The sequence below is a fragment of the Salmo trutta genome, chromosome 9 (genome assembly GCF_901001165.1).
Source record: "Salmo trutta chromosome 9, fSalTru1.1, whole genome shotgun sequence".
NCBI lineage: Eukaryota > Metazoa > Chordata > Actinopteri > Salmoniformes > Salmonidae > Salmo > Salmo trutta.
The window spans coordinates 19010869-19026653 of NC_042965.1; the positions used below are offsets into that span (position 1 = coordinate 19010869).

Here is a 15785-nt window from a genome sequence, read left to right on the forward strand (position 1 = left end):
ATTGAAATTATATAGGCTAATGTTTGCATATAACCTTTGTATGAGCCATCTGTCTTAAAGCACACATTTCAACAGCACCACCCACTAACTCTAAGAATTTATAGATGTTCTTGAAGGGCAAACATCCAACAGAGATGTTATTTTGGTAGTCTTTGATTGCAAGTACTTCTCTCTACAGCGGAACAATCGAGTGGGTTTAGTGGCGTGTGTCCTTGTCCTTGGTCCCCCCCCGCCTCTGATTTTGCTTGGTAACACAACGTTTCAGGAGAGGATACTAAGAGAGATGTCATAATCAGCTTAGTGTGACACTCAGCCAATGTGAGAGCTAGGAGGACAGCTTGACATGTCTCCTCTAGTGACAGTTAATAATTCATGACAAATATCTCAGGATTAATAATGAATTGCAATGAGTGTAATGAATGTTTCATGTCAGCCATTAGGTGAACACAGAACTGTTATTGACAGATATCCACAAGCCTCATTGTCTGATGACTAAATCACACAGCAGCAGTCTGCCAGCTTATGTTCAAATATGGAATTAGTATATATTGGATGTCTGTGCTTGGAGATTCTGCCAACACTGTATACAAAGACAACACTATTGGGATTTCATCATTTGCAATTACTGCGCATCAACCATGGCAGAGCATATAATATCTAGTTAAATAAATTATTCCAAATCAATTTGCAGTTTAGCTACAGAATATTTCATTTTTTAATTATACTGCACAAAACCATGTCCTTCCTGCCAAGCAAGAAAAAAATGAATAAATAAATACTATTCAAATTATTACATTTTAAAATGTACAAAGACAAGCTATGCTATTTTTTACTCTTAGATGTACAGATTTGGTTTCCAGTGAGCACAGCTAGTGTGAATTCACTGTTTGGTGCCACCCCGAGGATGATTGCTTGATACCATCTTCACTCATGCGACATGAATAATAAGGCAGTATTGTACAGAGCAAAACGGTGGCTGAACCATTGTCAGAGGTTAGTGGATATGTTCACTGGTCAACATTAGTCAAACTCAAACTAAACATAGGAAATCATTTAGAAAGATTCAATGTTTTTGCTTTTTTTGTGTGGGGCTGGTGTTGTGTGATTGAATACCTGAACATTCTTGGCCTTCATCGGATTGTGGAGCTTGGCAGTCTCAGACCTATGTGTTTCAGGCTATTAGAAAAGAATCAGTCCTGTGGAAGCATTCTCTGCCTCTACAGTGCCCAGGGCTCTCACCTAAACAGCATAGGGTAAAAACACAGCTGAAACGACACAGGAGCGCACGCACGCACGCGCGCACACACCTCTTACTTTGTTAGCACAAGCACATCCATTGGTTCTTACAAAACCAACCATGCTGAACATCTGCATTGATTGGTTATAGAGGCAAAGACATTAAGTGACAGCTGGTATTTTCAGTCAAATGAAAAAGAACCCGAAAAGAGAGTGGGATAACAGTAATTGACATGTATTCAACATCATTCTCGCTGCACAATACCAACACATCATAATACATGGAATTCAGCAGAGCCCCACCATAAACAGATGAATATATTGTGAAGGTGTTGCTATGACAATGACTAGTCAGACTCGCCTGCACCAGAGCCTTCTGTCACAATAAAGGGCTCTGGCCTGCCCCTGGAGATTGCACTATTTATGGAGAGTTTAAGTCTAGGGAGAGAAAATGCTGCACATTAAAACTGTCCATGAACACTGAAACAGAACCCATATCTTTATTACCCCATGTTACAGGGTACAAACAGCTCTCAAGCACGCCTGAGAAACCAAATGGTGCAATGAAAATAAAAATCAGGGAATAAAAGTGATAAAATGCATAAAAAATAAGTGAACTTGCATTGCATTTTACAAAAAAATCGTTAGTTCATGATTTTTGAACAATTCACTGTAAAGTGCTTACTGATGGTTTGAGTTGAGGAAGCATGTCATGTCCCTTTGAATAATCATACACATTACAATTACACAGAGAGATACAGCAATAGCCCCTCAATGGGCAAGCAATTACCAACCAGAAGACATAGGCCACATTTCATTTATTAGTCCTTTAATAAGATAACTGCTTCCTTAATTTCCTTGTTAATGGTAATAGCGAGAATCGTGCACTGGTTGCCAGGACAATGCCAATTACAAATGCTGGTGTTGTCACTGTACAGTTTCCTTCTCTCTTCTTGTAATTACATGCAATTCTCAGACATACAGTATCAAAACCTCAAGTCAAGGGCATCCCTCTAATCCTCTTATTGACTGGAATCCTTGAACAATATGGGTGGGAATGTGAGGAGGAGAGGAGCTCTAGTATTCTGGAGGAGTTTGGCTGGAAGGTTGAGGTTGGTGAATCCCGCTGGAACTTCCTCCGGTCTCCTCCCCCTCCTTTTCTCTCCTCGCCCCCTTCCCCCCTGGCGTGGGGGGGGCTGGCCTGACAAAAGCAGGGATCTGTCTGGCTGATGCCTGCCTTCCTACAGGTCCTGAGAATCCACTGTTGTTCATTTCGCTCTCATTAGGAGGCATAGAAAATAAAATAAAAAAAGAACAAAAAAAAAACCTGGGGGTAGAAAATTCTCCCCCTGAATCCACCTAACCGGATATCCACCCACCCGCCCCAATCATAACCATAAAAAAAGGTAAAAACAAGGTCTACTGTAGAATGGCTTTACTCCTCACAGTCTGTAGGGAGCTGGAGCCCCTTGGAGCTGAGGTGCGGTTGGTGGTCTTGCGGCTGTTCTGTCGTTTCTGAATGATCTTGGTGGCCGAAGGTTTCCGAGTGTCAGGCTGTCGTCTCCCCTGGGGGCCCCTCCACTTGCCCCTCTGCCCAACCCGGCCCTTTCCGGCCCCCGCTGGTCACTTGCGCGAGTGCAGTGTGTCCTGAAACTTGGTGCTGGTGTAGCGCACGTGGAAGCCCTTCTTGTTGATGGTGTCATCAGAGCGGAACTTGATTACAATGGAGTCGCCGGCAGAGTAGATCTCCTCAGGAGGCTGGGGGAACAGAGGAGAAAACACAGATGGAGTTAACAGCTGTCGCCTTCTGGCACTCTGACTGCACTTCAATTAAAACCAAATGATATCTCATAGATCCAGACTGAGGGGGCTGTAGGGTAAGGGAGGGGAGGGCTGTTGGAGTGAACAACTGCCACTTATTCTCCAATAAAAATCATATAATGAGCTTTCCACCTTACTTTACAATCTGTTTCCAGTTTAGTCCAATATGTCTAAAAAGGGCTTGATGGAGGAAGTGGCCCATTTGGTACTGTGAGCATTATGTGTCCTCCAGCTCCTGCTAGCACTGATTTACAGGACCAGGCATCAGTAGAGTAGAGACACAGGCTTATTACTGATGTGCGTTAAATTAAATCAAGCTGTTCCTTGACCTAGGGATTTAACGCGTCAACTCCCCAGTGGCCTCATTGTTTCAGCTCCCCCCCACCTACTGTAGCCTCAGCCTCAGCGTCAGCTGATTAGTTCTCAGTTACAGCTCAATGCTGGAGACCATGATAGCCTTTCACAAGCCAGCCAGGGTCCGCTCTTATTGAGCTCAGCTGCTACTGAAGCAATATACTCCAACCCGGTGGAACACATCAACTTTAACAAAGTGATTAAAGCCGGAGAGCGGAGTAGAAATCTTCAAAACTTTAACACTCAAACAGTGTGAAAGGTTATTATTCAACTGCAGAGCTAATTTTACACAATCTCTGAAAGTGTTGTTTTAACACAGCTGGTTCAACAAAGCTAGACCTGAAAGAGAGAATAACGATATTATGACAGTACATCGCTGGTGCTACAAATACTGTTGGGCAGAAAAGTCCTTCAACAGATGAGATTATCAGTGAGTTTACCCCAGAGCCACAGTAGCGTCCCAGCCTTGGGGACTTGGTATCGACACCATCAAAGAGCTCCATGTAGTCGTAGCCACAGTCAGCCTCCTCCTCAATCTCAAAGGTCTGGAAGATGAGCTCCACCCCATAGCCTTTCTCAGCAGCGATCACCCACTGGCAGTCAGATGCACCGGGGTAGTTATTGTCCCCAAACTGAGCATGGGAGTACAGGTCTTTGGTCTTGACCTCAGCCTTCAGACGACCTCCACACTCTGGAGATAATAACAAAAAAACATCCATAGATATCACTCAGAAGGAACTAACCAATAACCTTTGAGGAGAAGCCAGTACAATACATCTAGCCATACAGTGGGCTCTAAGTTGTGAGTCTAAGTTGTGTTGGCGGTAATATACCTGCTGTGTGGGAGGCCTCGAAGCCCTTCTTCTGGACAGAGTTATCAGAGAAGAAGCGGATGAACATCTTGTTGGCGCTGGACATGATGGGAGGAGGCTTCTTAGTGCCACAGAAGCGACCCAGACTGGGGGCTTTGCCGTCGCGCCCGTCGTAGATCTCAATGTGGTCGTAGGCGCACTCCAGATGGGCCTCCATGTCGATCTCATTGAAGGCCTGAGACAAAGCATGAGGGGAGAGAATGAGATCAAATAGGGAAAGAGGATTGCAGGTATACAGCCTGTTTTACAAGAGCTAGAGTATGAAATACAATGGTTCCCTATTAGCGGAATAACCTTTAGAAACCCATTGGAACGAAGACACATGCAATCATTTTTCATTGGCTAAGCCCAGTTAACTATATTCAAAAAGCTGAGATATGTACAGCATGCCATGGATGAATACAAATGGTATGAATGTGACAGAAGGGGGAGTCATTCATGCTTAGGGGATTGTTTCAATCACACTGTCAACAGAGGCTGTGGTGCTCAGTACAGTACAGTGTAAAGTCCTCAATGATTTCCACAGTTCATTCAAACCCCCCTTCCCGCAAACACAAGCATACCAAGAACCACACACATGCAATCTGTATGTTAGAGAGTTGGAGGGGGACACATACGATTTTGATGCGATGGCCTGCAGTGGTGGAGAGCGCCCAAGTGCATGCCTTCTTGCTTGGGTATTTATCTGGCCAATTGGGGCTTGTGATGGTGCCAGTCACACTGTTCACAACGTGATCACAGCCGGCTGCAAAAACACATCCACAAAGTTAGCATCCCTCTCCTGTATCATCACTGCTCCACACAAGATAATGTCCAAACCCCACTCAAGGGCTGTTGTTCTTGGCACATGGGTAGTGTTTCCTCGCTCACCCCCACTCATTGCAATAGGAAGTCATCCCCCTAAAAATAACATCCAGAGCTCCAACCCGCATAAAATAAATAAACCCAGAATCAATGTGCCAGTGGGTCTCAGTTTCAGTGCGCAGGTGGCCAATTGGTACCTTCTTTGCAGTCGTGTTTGTTCTCGTGCAGCACAAAGCCACTGCGGCACTGACAGCTGTAGCTCCCGAAGGTGTTGACACACTCATGCTGGCAGCCTCCATTCTCCTTCGAGCACTCGTCTTTGTCTGGAGACATAACGGGACACTACCTTGATGAACGTTCCTCCCACACTACCACACTGCCATCAGCACTCAAGCACACTTGTGGTGTCAAATTGATGAACCTTCACTCATACAGTGCCTTGCAAAAGTATTCATCCTTCTTGGCGTTTTTCCTATTTGTTGCATTACAACTTGTAATTTAAACTGATTTTTATTTGGATTTCATGTAATGGACATACACAAAATAGTCCAAATTGGTGAAGTGAAATGAAAAAAATTACTTGTTTCAAAAAATTCAAAAAAAAAAAAATACAGAAAAAGGGTAGGTGCATATGTATTCACCCCCTTTTGCTATGAAGCCCCTAAATAAGATCTGGTGCAACCAATTACCTTCAGAAGTCACATAGTCACATTAGTTAAATAAAGTCCACCTGTGTGCAATCTAAGTGTCACATAATCTCAGTATATATACACACACAACTGTTCTGAAAGGCCCCAGAGTCTGCAACACCACAAAGCAAGGGGCACCACCAAGCAAGCAGCACCATGAAGACCAAGAAGCTCTCCAAACAGGTCAGGGACAAAGTTGTGGAGAAGTACAGATCAGGGTTGGTTTATAAAAAATATCAGAAACTTTGAACATCCCACAGAGCACCATTAAATCCATTATTAAAAAATGGAAAGAATATGGCACCACAACAAACCTGCCAAGATAGGGCCGCCCACCAAAACTCACAGACCAGGCAAGGAGGGCATTAATCAGAGAGGCAACAAAGAGACCAAAGATAACCCTGAAGGAGCTGCAAAGCGCCACAGCGGAGATTGGAGTGTCTGTCCATAGGACCACTTTAAGCCGTACACACCACAGAGCTGGGCTTTACGGAGGAGTGGCCCAAAAAAAGCCATTGCTTAAAGAAAGAAATAAGAAAAACACGTGGAAGAAGTTACTCTGGTCAGGTTAGACTAAAATTGAACGTTTTGGCCATCAAGGAAAATGCTACGTATGGTGCAAACCCAACATCTCTCATCACCCCGAGAACATCATCCCCACAGTGAAGCATGGTGGTGGCAGCATCATGCTGTGGGGATGTTTTTCATCAGCAGGGACTGGGAAACTGGTTAGAATTGAAGGAATGATGGATGGCGCTAAATACAGGGAAATTCTTGAGGGAAACCTGTTTCCGTCTTCCAGAGATTTGAGACTGGGATGGAGGTTCACCTTCCAACAGGACAATGACCCTAAGCATACTGCTAAAGCAACACTTGAGTGCTTTAAGGGGAAACATTTAAATGTCTTGGAATGGCCTAGTCAAAGCCCAGACCTCAATTCAATTGAGAATCTGTGGTATGACTTAAAGATTGCTGTACACCAGCGGAACCCATCCAACTTGAAGGAGCTGGAGCAGTTTTGCCTTGAAGAATGGGCAAAAATCCCAGTGGCTAGATGTGCCAAGCTTATAGAGACATACCCCAAGAGACTTGCAGCTGTAATTGCTGCAAAAGGTGGCTCTACAAAGTATTGACTTTGGTGGGGGTGAATAGTTATGCATGCTCAAGTTCTGTTTTATTGTGTTATTTCTTGTTTGTTTCACAATAAAAAATATTTTGCATCTTCAAAGTGGTAAGCATATTGTGTAAATCAAATGATACAAACCCCCAAAAAATACATTTTAATTCCAGGTTGTAAGGCAACAAAATAGGAAAAATGCCAAGGGGGATGAATACTTTCGCAAGCCACTGTACACACAGATACAGACTCTTGGAGGGAAAGACACACACACAGGGTCAAAGGCTCACCTGAGAAGAACTGAGCTTTGAATCCCTTCTTGGAGACTGTGTTGTCTGACTTAAATTCAATGCGCATGTTGTTGTACTGAGAGGTGATGGTCTCGGGTTTCTCTGCTCCACAGAACTTCCCATGTAGCCTTGAGTCTGCTGAGAGCCCACTGCGCACCTCCACATAGTCATATTTACACACCTGGACAGAGAAGCATCAGGTCATTACAACATGAAACATTAAGGGAATGTAATTACAACTTGTACAAATACGATGCACAGGAATGTATTAGAAACAGTCTGTACTCTATGACAGACAGGAGGACAGCTTCATGATGACACCACTAAGGCCCATGGGGATAGAACAAACACAACCCGTGCTCAGTCATAACAACCCGTGCTCAGTCATAACAACCCGTGCTCAGTCATAACAACCCCGGTGCTCAGTCATAACAACCCCGGTGCTCAGTCATAACAACCCGTGCTCAGTCATAACAACCCGTGCTCACGTCATTGCCCTCAGTCTCAAAGACGTCAAAAAGCAGGGTGATTCGGTACTGTGTGGGTGCCACCAGCTGCCAGATACAGTTCTTATTGGGGGGGTACTCTCTGGGCCAGCCTGGACTGGTGATGGAGCCGTTCAGCTTGGTGATGAAACCTCCACAGGCAGCTACACAGACAGACAGAGGAGAGGAGAGAAGACCAGGACAACGGTTAAGATGTGCTTAAACTTCATATGGTTATAACGATAAAATGGTGTACATAAAAATGTGTATCACTGACAATTTGTGCAAAACATCTATCTGTAGTAGCAGAATAATTTTCATTACCCATATCGGTCAATAAAGGTCAACACAATTGGCTGACCTGCTGTTTTCACAGCAACCTACTGCTGATGGTCTCAGACAGGCTTGACAGTTACGCAATATCATGTTCTGCTGTATTAATGCAAAGTGTGATAGGGTTTTATCCCCAAAAAGCTTAAAAACACAAAGCATAGCATCCAAAAAGGTTAAGCTGGGTATTAATAAATTCTTGAAGATAATGTTATAACAGAATAATGCTTTATTTTCACCAAAAACTTAAACATGCAGAAATGTATGTAATCCATAAGGGTTAAGCTCGATAAATATTCAATGTTTGAGGAACATGTAATAGCAGGCCTCCTCCTCTAGAGGCAGACAGTGGTCAGGTTTGGTAAAAACAAAAGAGCAACGAAAAGGTGAAGCTATAAACCACTGCATCAGCACTTCTGTCTGGTTCTAATTTACAGGTGATCATCTAAATTAGGATGTTTTAAACACATGCTTTCGGCTCTGATTACCTGTGATGTTGGGTTGAATTTTGGTTGGGTGAGTGCATCAAATTACAACCCCATTTGGTGGCAGAAATCCAAATGACAAGCCAATGACAAATCTCTGGAGGTATTTTTTCTAGCTACTGTATGTGGGGCAACTGGACTTGGTGCATTTGGGTGGTAGTGATTAAATAACAGCAGTGAACTGCATTACTATGTGACCTGCGGTAGAGGAGACATTATTGAGCAGGCTCTGGGCAGCATTCTGCTGTACTCACCCTCACAGCTGCGCTTGTCGGCAGCCAGCTCGTAGCCCGGGTCACAGGCACACTTGTAGCTGCCCAGTGTGTTGACACAGCGTTGCTCACAGCGACCATTGTCGGGCTTGGAGCACTCGTCCATCTCTACAACCACAACATGTTACCTTTACACGGCCTCGCAACTCAACAGCCTACAAGTCACAAATGATGAATGCTGCAATTTAACTATCCTGAAATAAACATAATTTAACTAAATCAATCATGACGGAATTACTCTCAAATGACTCAATTTGACATGCTGCTGAGAGATTTGTTACTACGGAAATCACGCTGGTAATTTCTACAACGAGGGTATAGGCCATCAGCAATGACTTTTTAGGTGTTCTTTTCTATAGTCCAAACCCTTGAGATCTGACCTTTGAAAAAGTTGGCTGCGAAACCAGCCTTGTTGACAGAGCCATCAGACACAAACTTCATCCACAGCTGGTTGGAACTGGTCTTGATGTCATCTGGCTTGTCGTAGCCACAGAAGCGTCCCAGCAGTGGGCTGTTGTCTGAGTTCCCATCCCTCACCTCCAGGTAGTCATAGGCACAGCTGTCATGCCTCTCAATCTAAGGAAAAGAGGAGACAAAGGGACAGGATTAGTAGAACTTCAAATCATTTCATAATCAAAGGTTGCAGAGGATATGGATGTAGTGGCAGCATGCAAATTAGAAAGCGGGGTGGGGGAGTTAGGGGGCCCCCGAATGAGACATGAGTGCCGCTAAATTTAACAAAAGTCTAACTTTGGGGGGTCTAATTTAACCAATCTCCTATTTGTTTACAACGCAATTGTGTACTGCTACAGTGGTAAATGTAAAAATAAAAGCTTATTCCAAATTAAACGAACACCCCCATCTCTCTGTCATGGTTTAAACTGGTTACAGTTGGTTCAAGTTAATCACATTCATCTCTTCACTCTGCCTCTGTCTTGAGCTATCGCTAGCAAACTTGCAACATTCTTTTAACTGGGCCCTCAAAAGTTTACCTTGCCGATGAGTTTGGGACAGACACAGCGTTGTTTGGGACAGTTTGGGACAGACACCTTGCCGATGAGTTTGGGACAGACACAGCGTTGTTTGGGACAGTTTGGGACAGACACCACAGTTTGGGACAGACACCTTGCCGATGAGTTTGGGACAGACACCACAGTTTGGGACAGACACCTTGCCGATGAGTTTGGGACAGACACCTTGCCGATGAGTTTGGGACAGACACCACAGTTTGGGACAGACACCTTGCCGATGAGTTTGGGACAGACACCTTGCCGATGAGTTTGGGACAGACACAGCGTTGTTTGGGACAGTTTAGGACAGACACCTTGCCGATGAGTTTGGGACAGACACCACAGTTTGGGACAGACACCTTGCCGATGAGTTTGGGACAGACACCTTGCCGATGAGTTTGGGACAGACACCACAGTTTGGGACAGACACCTTGCCGATGAGTTTGGGACAGACACCTTGCCGATGAGTTTGGGACAGACACAGCGTTGTTTGGGACAGTTTGGGACAGACACCTTGCCGATGAGTTTGGGACAGACACAGCGTTGTTTGGGACAGTTTGGGACAGACACCACAGTTTGGGACAGACACCTTGCCGATGAGTTTGGGACAGACACAGCCGTAGTTCAGCCCCTTTTCAGGTGCCTCGACTTTTCTTTTTACAAAAAATGTCAATTTGTCAGCAAGACGCATCAATTCATTCAGGCTACAAGAGTGGGCCTAATGTCAATTGGGCTATTTTGCAACAGATCTCTTTCCCTTCATCAATTGCAGGTGAAAAGTGCTGTAATTATTTTGCAGTGGATGAAAGTGTGCAGGTGGCCTACTTTCTGAAGTGATTTATTTGACAATCAGATGAAAACAACATCATGCCACATAAATAAATGTAAACAATCAGTCCCATGAAAAAAAATGGAGACCCCCAATGTCATGATATGATTCGCAGTCTGTGTAGCACTGTGTAAAAATGTGCTACTGGACGTGGAGGGTATGAAAATAACAAAGAGTCTCGTATCTCTTACCTCAAAGGACTGGAAGGTCAGGCCGACATGGAAGCCTTGCGACACACTGATCTTCCATATGCACACCTTGTTGGGCCGATAGTCGTCTGGGTAGTTAGGAGACTGGATCTGTCCATTATCCTTCTTCACCTCTCCTCCACAGATGGCTGAATGTCAGAGAACATGCAGTGATGTCATCGTTATCTATCATCATCATCATTACCACATTTCTCTCATGGGGTATTGTGTTTTGTTTCATGTATTTCATAATGTTGATTATTAAAAATGATTCCTATATTAAATACATCATGCTCTACAGTCTGGATATAATGTTGAGCTGAATATCACCTCGGACCAAAATCTGATTAATGCAGAATAACGTGCTGTACCCATTGGCATGGAGGCAGCCAGATGTGGGGATTTGACAGAATCACTGAGCTGTTTTCAGGCACGTTGTTCAGTCTGTGACCCAGGTGCCCAGTCAGTCAGCTGAGCTGTGTTGTTATGGGGCTGCTGGGGATTGGGCTCCGGCTCTGGCCTTACCTTCATACACAGCGGAGAAGCCCTTCCCCACCCAGTTACTGCTGCTGCGGAACTCGATCCACAACCGGCTGTCAGTGGAGATGATTGGTTCAGGCAGCTTATCCCCACAGAAACGACCTGGAACACACACACACACACACACACACACCAGACCACCTTATCAGACTCCAGAACTACTTTTTTGTCCAGACAAACTTATTATATTAAGTTTATTTTCAGCATCACTGTACCGTAGTGTAGTGCATGTATGGAACTATATCTTTCTTCCAATAAATCCTGACCTTTCAGAGGGGCTTTCCTGGAGTATCCATCTCTGATCTCGACATGGTCGTACCAGCACAGGTGACTCCTGTACAGATCCATGGAGGTGAAGTTCAGAATGATCTTAAACCAAGAGAGCACGGTTACAGACCTGGTACAGGGCGGCAGGTAGCCTAGCAGTTAGTGTTAGGCCAGTAACCGAAAGGTTGCTGGTTCGAATACCTGAGCCGACAAGGTGAAAATAATCTTCCTACGTGCCCTTGAGCAAGACACTTAACCCTAATTTGCTCCAGGGGCGTGGTACTACTATGGCTGAACCTGTAAAACAACACATTTTCCTGCATCTATCCAGCGTATGTGACAATAAAACATATATACAGTACCATTCAAAAGTTTGGACACACCTACTCATTCAAGGGTTTGTCTTTATTTTTACTATTTTCTACATTGTAGAATAATAGTGAAGACATCAAAACTATGAAATAACACATATGGAATAATGTAGTAACCAAAAAAAAGTGTTAAACAAATCAAAATGTATTTTTGATTTTAGATTCTTCAAAGCAGCCACCCTTTGCCTTGAAGACAGCTTTGAACACTCTTGGTATTCTCTCAACCAGCATCACCTGGATGCTTTTCTAACAGTCTTGAAGGAGTTCCCACATATGCTGAGCACTTGTTGGCTGCTTTTCCTTCACTCTGCGGTCCAACTCATCCCAAAGCATCTCAATTGGGTTGAGGTCGGGTGATTGTGGAGATATATATACACACACACACACACACACACACACACACACACACACACTACCGTTCAAAAGTTTGGGGTCACTTATGTCCTTGTTTTTGAAAGAAAAGCAACTTTTTTTGTCCATTAAAATAACATAAAATTGATCAGAAACACAGTCTAGACATTGTTAATGTTGAAAATGACTATTGTAGCTGGATACGGCTGATTTTTAATTGAACGTCTACATAGGCGTACAGAGGCCCATTATCAGCAACCATCACTCCTGTGTTCAAATGGCAAGTTGTGTTAGCTAATCCAAGGTTATCATTTTAAAAGGCTAATTGATCATTAGAAAACCCTTTTGCAATTATGTTAGCACAGCTGAAAACTGTTGTTCTGATTAAAGAAGCAATAAAACTGGCCTTTAGACTAGTTGAGTATCTGGAGCATCATCATTTATATATATATATATATATTTATTTATTTATTTTTTTTATTTTTTATTTATATATATATATATATATATTTTTTTTTTACAGTCCAAACAGTTTCAACATGAGAAGAACAAAAAGCCAGTGCTGACTCAAAGGGATCATATAGATCATCATCTAAGATTACATTATCCTAAGGAAAACAGAGGTATCACTACTAAGCCATGATAAACAAAGCACTTCTCCTAAGACTGATCCAAGTTTCTATGTCAGTCAGTTTTCCAAGGCCTCATCATGCCTCCCACCTTTTCCCCTGGCGTGACCGATATTCTCCAGATGCAGTGCATGTAGGCTGAGTATCCGTTGGGGAAGCCAGGAGAAGAGAAGTTCCCACTGCTTTCCTGCAGACTGTCTCCACATCCTATCCACACAGACAGACAGAGACAGACAGACACAGAGACAGAGTCAGAGAGAGACAGACAGACACAGAGAGAGACAGAGAGAGACAGACAGAGACAGACAGAGACAGACAGAGACAGACAGAGACAGACAGAGACAGACAGAGACAGACAGAGACAGACAGAGACAGACAGAGACAGACAGACAGAGACAGACAGACGAGACAGACAGACAGACGGACAGGCGGACAGGCGGACGGACAGGCAGACAGGCAGACAGGCAGACGGACAGGCAGACAGGCAGACGGACAGAGAGAGACAGACGGACAGAGAGAGACAGACGGACAGACAGAAACAGACAGACAGAGAGAGAGAAAGAGAGAGTGCGCAAGAGAGAGAGAAAGAGTGTGCGAGAGAGAGAGAGAGAGAGAGAGAGAGAGAGAGACAGACATTAACATGAGGACCACGTCAACCAGTGGAGGACATAGCAATTAGTTTCTGTACTAATATGGGCTAAGACATATGGACTCCAGCAGTAGCATAGAGAAACAGCAATGAAGTAGCCAAGTCCCACTAAAGGGATTCTCCAGAAGACAGCAGCTTGATGCAACAATTAAAGTGCCTTCCGAAAGTATTCACAACCCTGGACTTTTTCCACATTTTATTGTGTTACAGCCTGAATTTTAAATGTATTAAATTGAGATGTTGTGTCACTGGCATACACACAATACCACATAATGTCAAAGTGGAATTATGTTCTTAGAAATGTTTACAAATTAATAAAAAATGAAAAGCTGAAATGTCTTGACTCAATAAGTATTCCACCCTGCTGTAATGGCAAGCTTAAATAAGTTCAGAGGTAAAAATGTGCATAACAAGTCACATAATAACTTGCATGAACTCACCCTGTGTGCAATTATAGTGTTTAACATGCTTTTTTAATGACTACCTCATCTCTGTACCCCAGATATACAGATAATTGTAAGGTCCCTCAGTCGAGCAGTGAATTTAAAACACAAACACCAGGGAGGTTTTCCAATGCCTCGCAAAGAAGAACACTTATGGTGTAGATGGGTAAATATTGAATATCCTTTTGAGCAAGGTGAAGTTTTTAACTACACTGTGGATGGTGTATCAATGCACACCAGTCACTACAAAGATACAGCCGTCCTTCCAAACTCAATTGCCAGAGAGTAAGGAAACCGCTCAGGGATTTCACCAGGGGGTAAAAACTGTTGAGAAGCCTTTTTGGCCTAGACTTGGCACTCCGGTATTGCTTGCCATGCGGTAGTAGAGAGAACAGTCTATGACTGGGATGGCTGGGGTGTTTGGAGTGGGCAAATTGGAGTGGGTCTAGGGTTTCTGGGATAATGGTGTTGATGTGAGCCATTGCCAACCATTCAAAGCACTTCATGGCTACGGACGTGAGTGCTACGGGTCTGTAGTAATTTAGGCAGGTTGCCTTTGTGTTCTTGGGCACAGGGACTATGGTGGTCTGCTTGAAACATGTTGGTATTACAGACTCAATCAGGGACCTGTTGAAAATGTCAGTGAAGACACCTGCCAGTTGGTCAGCATTATGCCCTGAGCACACATCCTTGTAATCCGTCTGGCCCCGCAGCCTTGTGTATGTTGACCTGTTTAAAGGTGTTACTCACGTCGGCTATGGAGAGCGAGATCACACAGTCGTCCGGAACAGCTGATGCTCTCATGCAAGCCTCAGTGTTGCTTGCCTCGAAGCGAGCATAGAAGTGATTTAGTTCGTCTGGTAGGCTCATGTCACTGGGCAGCTCGCGGCTGTGCTTCCCTTTGTAGTCTGTAATAGTTTGCAAGCCCTGCCACATAAGACGAGCGTCGGAGCCGGTGTAGTGGGATTCAGTCTTAGTCCTGTATTGACGCTTTGCCTGTTTGATGGTTCGTCGCAGGGCATAGCAGGATTTCTTGTAAGCTTCCGGGTTAGAGTCCCGCACCTTGAAAGCGGCAGCTCTACCCTTTAGCTCAGTGCGAATGTTGCCTGTAATCCATGGCTTCTGGTTGGGGTATGTACGTACAGTCACTGTGGGGACGACATCCTCAATGCACTTATTGATAAAGCCAGTAACTGATGTGGTGTACTCCTCAATGCCATCGGAAGAATCCCGGAACATGTTCCAGTCTGTGATAGCAAAACAGTCCTGTAGTTTAGCATCTGCTTCATATGACCACTTTTTTATAGACCGAGTCACTGGTGCTTCCTGCTTTAATTTTTGCTTGTAAGCAGGAATCAGAAGGATAGAGTTGTGGTCGGATTTACCAAATGGAGGGCGAGGGAGAGCTTTGTATGCGTCTCTGTGTGTGGAGTACAGGTGATCTAGAATTTATATCCCTCTGGTTGCACATTTCACACGTTGATGGAAATTTGGTAGAACTGATTTAAGTTTCCCTGCATTGAAGTCTCCGGCCACTAGGAGAGCCGCCTCTGGGTGAGTGGTTTCCTGTTTGGTGACTTTAAAACAGTTACAGAGTTTAATCGCTGTGAAAGGAGGAAAGTGAGGATGGATCAACATTGTAGCTACCATAATATTAACCTAAATGACATATTAATAAAAGGAAATGGAATACAGCTTCAAGCACAGGCAAAATCCTAGACGAAAACCTGGTTCAGTCTGCTTTCCAACAGAC

The 15785-nt window shown here is 44.1% G+C and overlaps 1 protein-coding gene across 1 annotated transcript in view; it reads right to left on the reverse strand.

Moving 5' to 3' along the window:
• Nucleotides 1–1455: 1455 nt before the first annotated feature.
• LOC115200112 (bone morphogenetic protein 1) overlaps nucleotides 1456–15785 on the reverse strand; it is a 55225-nt gene continuing 40895 nt past the window's right edge. The window contains exons 8-20 of the mRNA XM_029762850.1: nucleotides 13032–13147; nucleotides 11589–11691; nucleotides 11308–11424; nucleotides 10786–10931; nucleotides 9136–9331; nucleotides 8738–8863; nucleotides 7672–7832; nucleotides 7184–7364; nucleotides 5285–5410; nucleotides 4901–5028; nucleotides 4245–4458; nucleotides 3852–4102; nucleotides 1456–2994 (exon numbers count right to left, since the gene is read on the reverse strand). Of these exons, the coding sequence (XP_029618710.1) occupies nucleotides 2860–2994; nucleotides 3852–4102; nucleotides 4245–4458; nucleotides 4901–5028; nucleotides 5285–5410; nucleotides 7184–7364; nucleotides 7672–7832; nucleotides 8738–8863; nucleotides 9136–9331; nucleotides 10786–10931; nucleotides 11308–11424; nucleotides 11589–11691; nucleotides 13032–13147 (2000 nt within the window). The 3' untranslated portion in view covers nucleotides 1456–2859. The remainder of the gene's footprint in view (nucleotides 2995–3851; nucleotides 4103–4244; nucleotides 4459–4900; nucleotides 5029–5284; nucleotides 5411–7183; nucleotides 7365–7671; nucleotides 7833–8737; nucleotides 8864–9135; nucleotides 9332–10785; nucleotides 10932–11307; nucleotides 11425–11588; nucleotides 11692–13031; nucleotides 13148–15785) is intronic.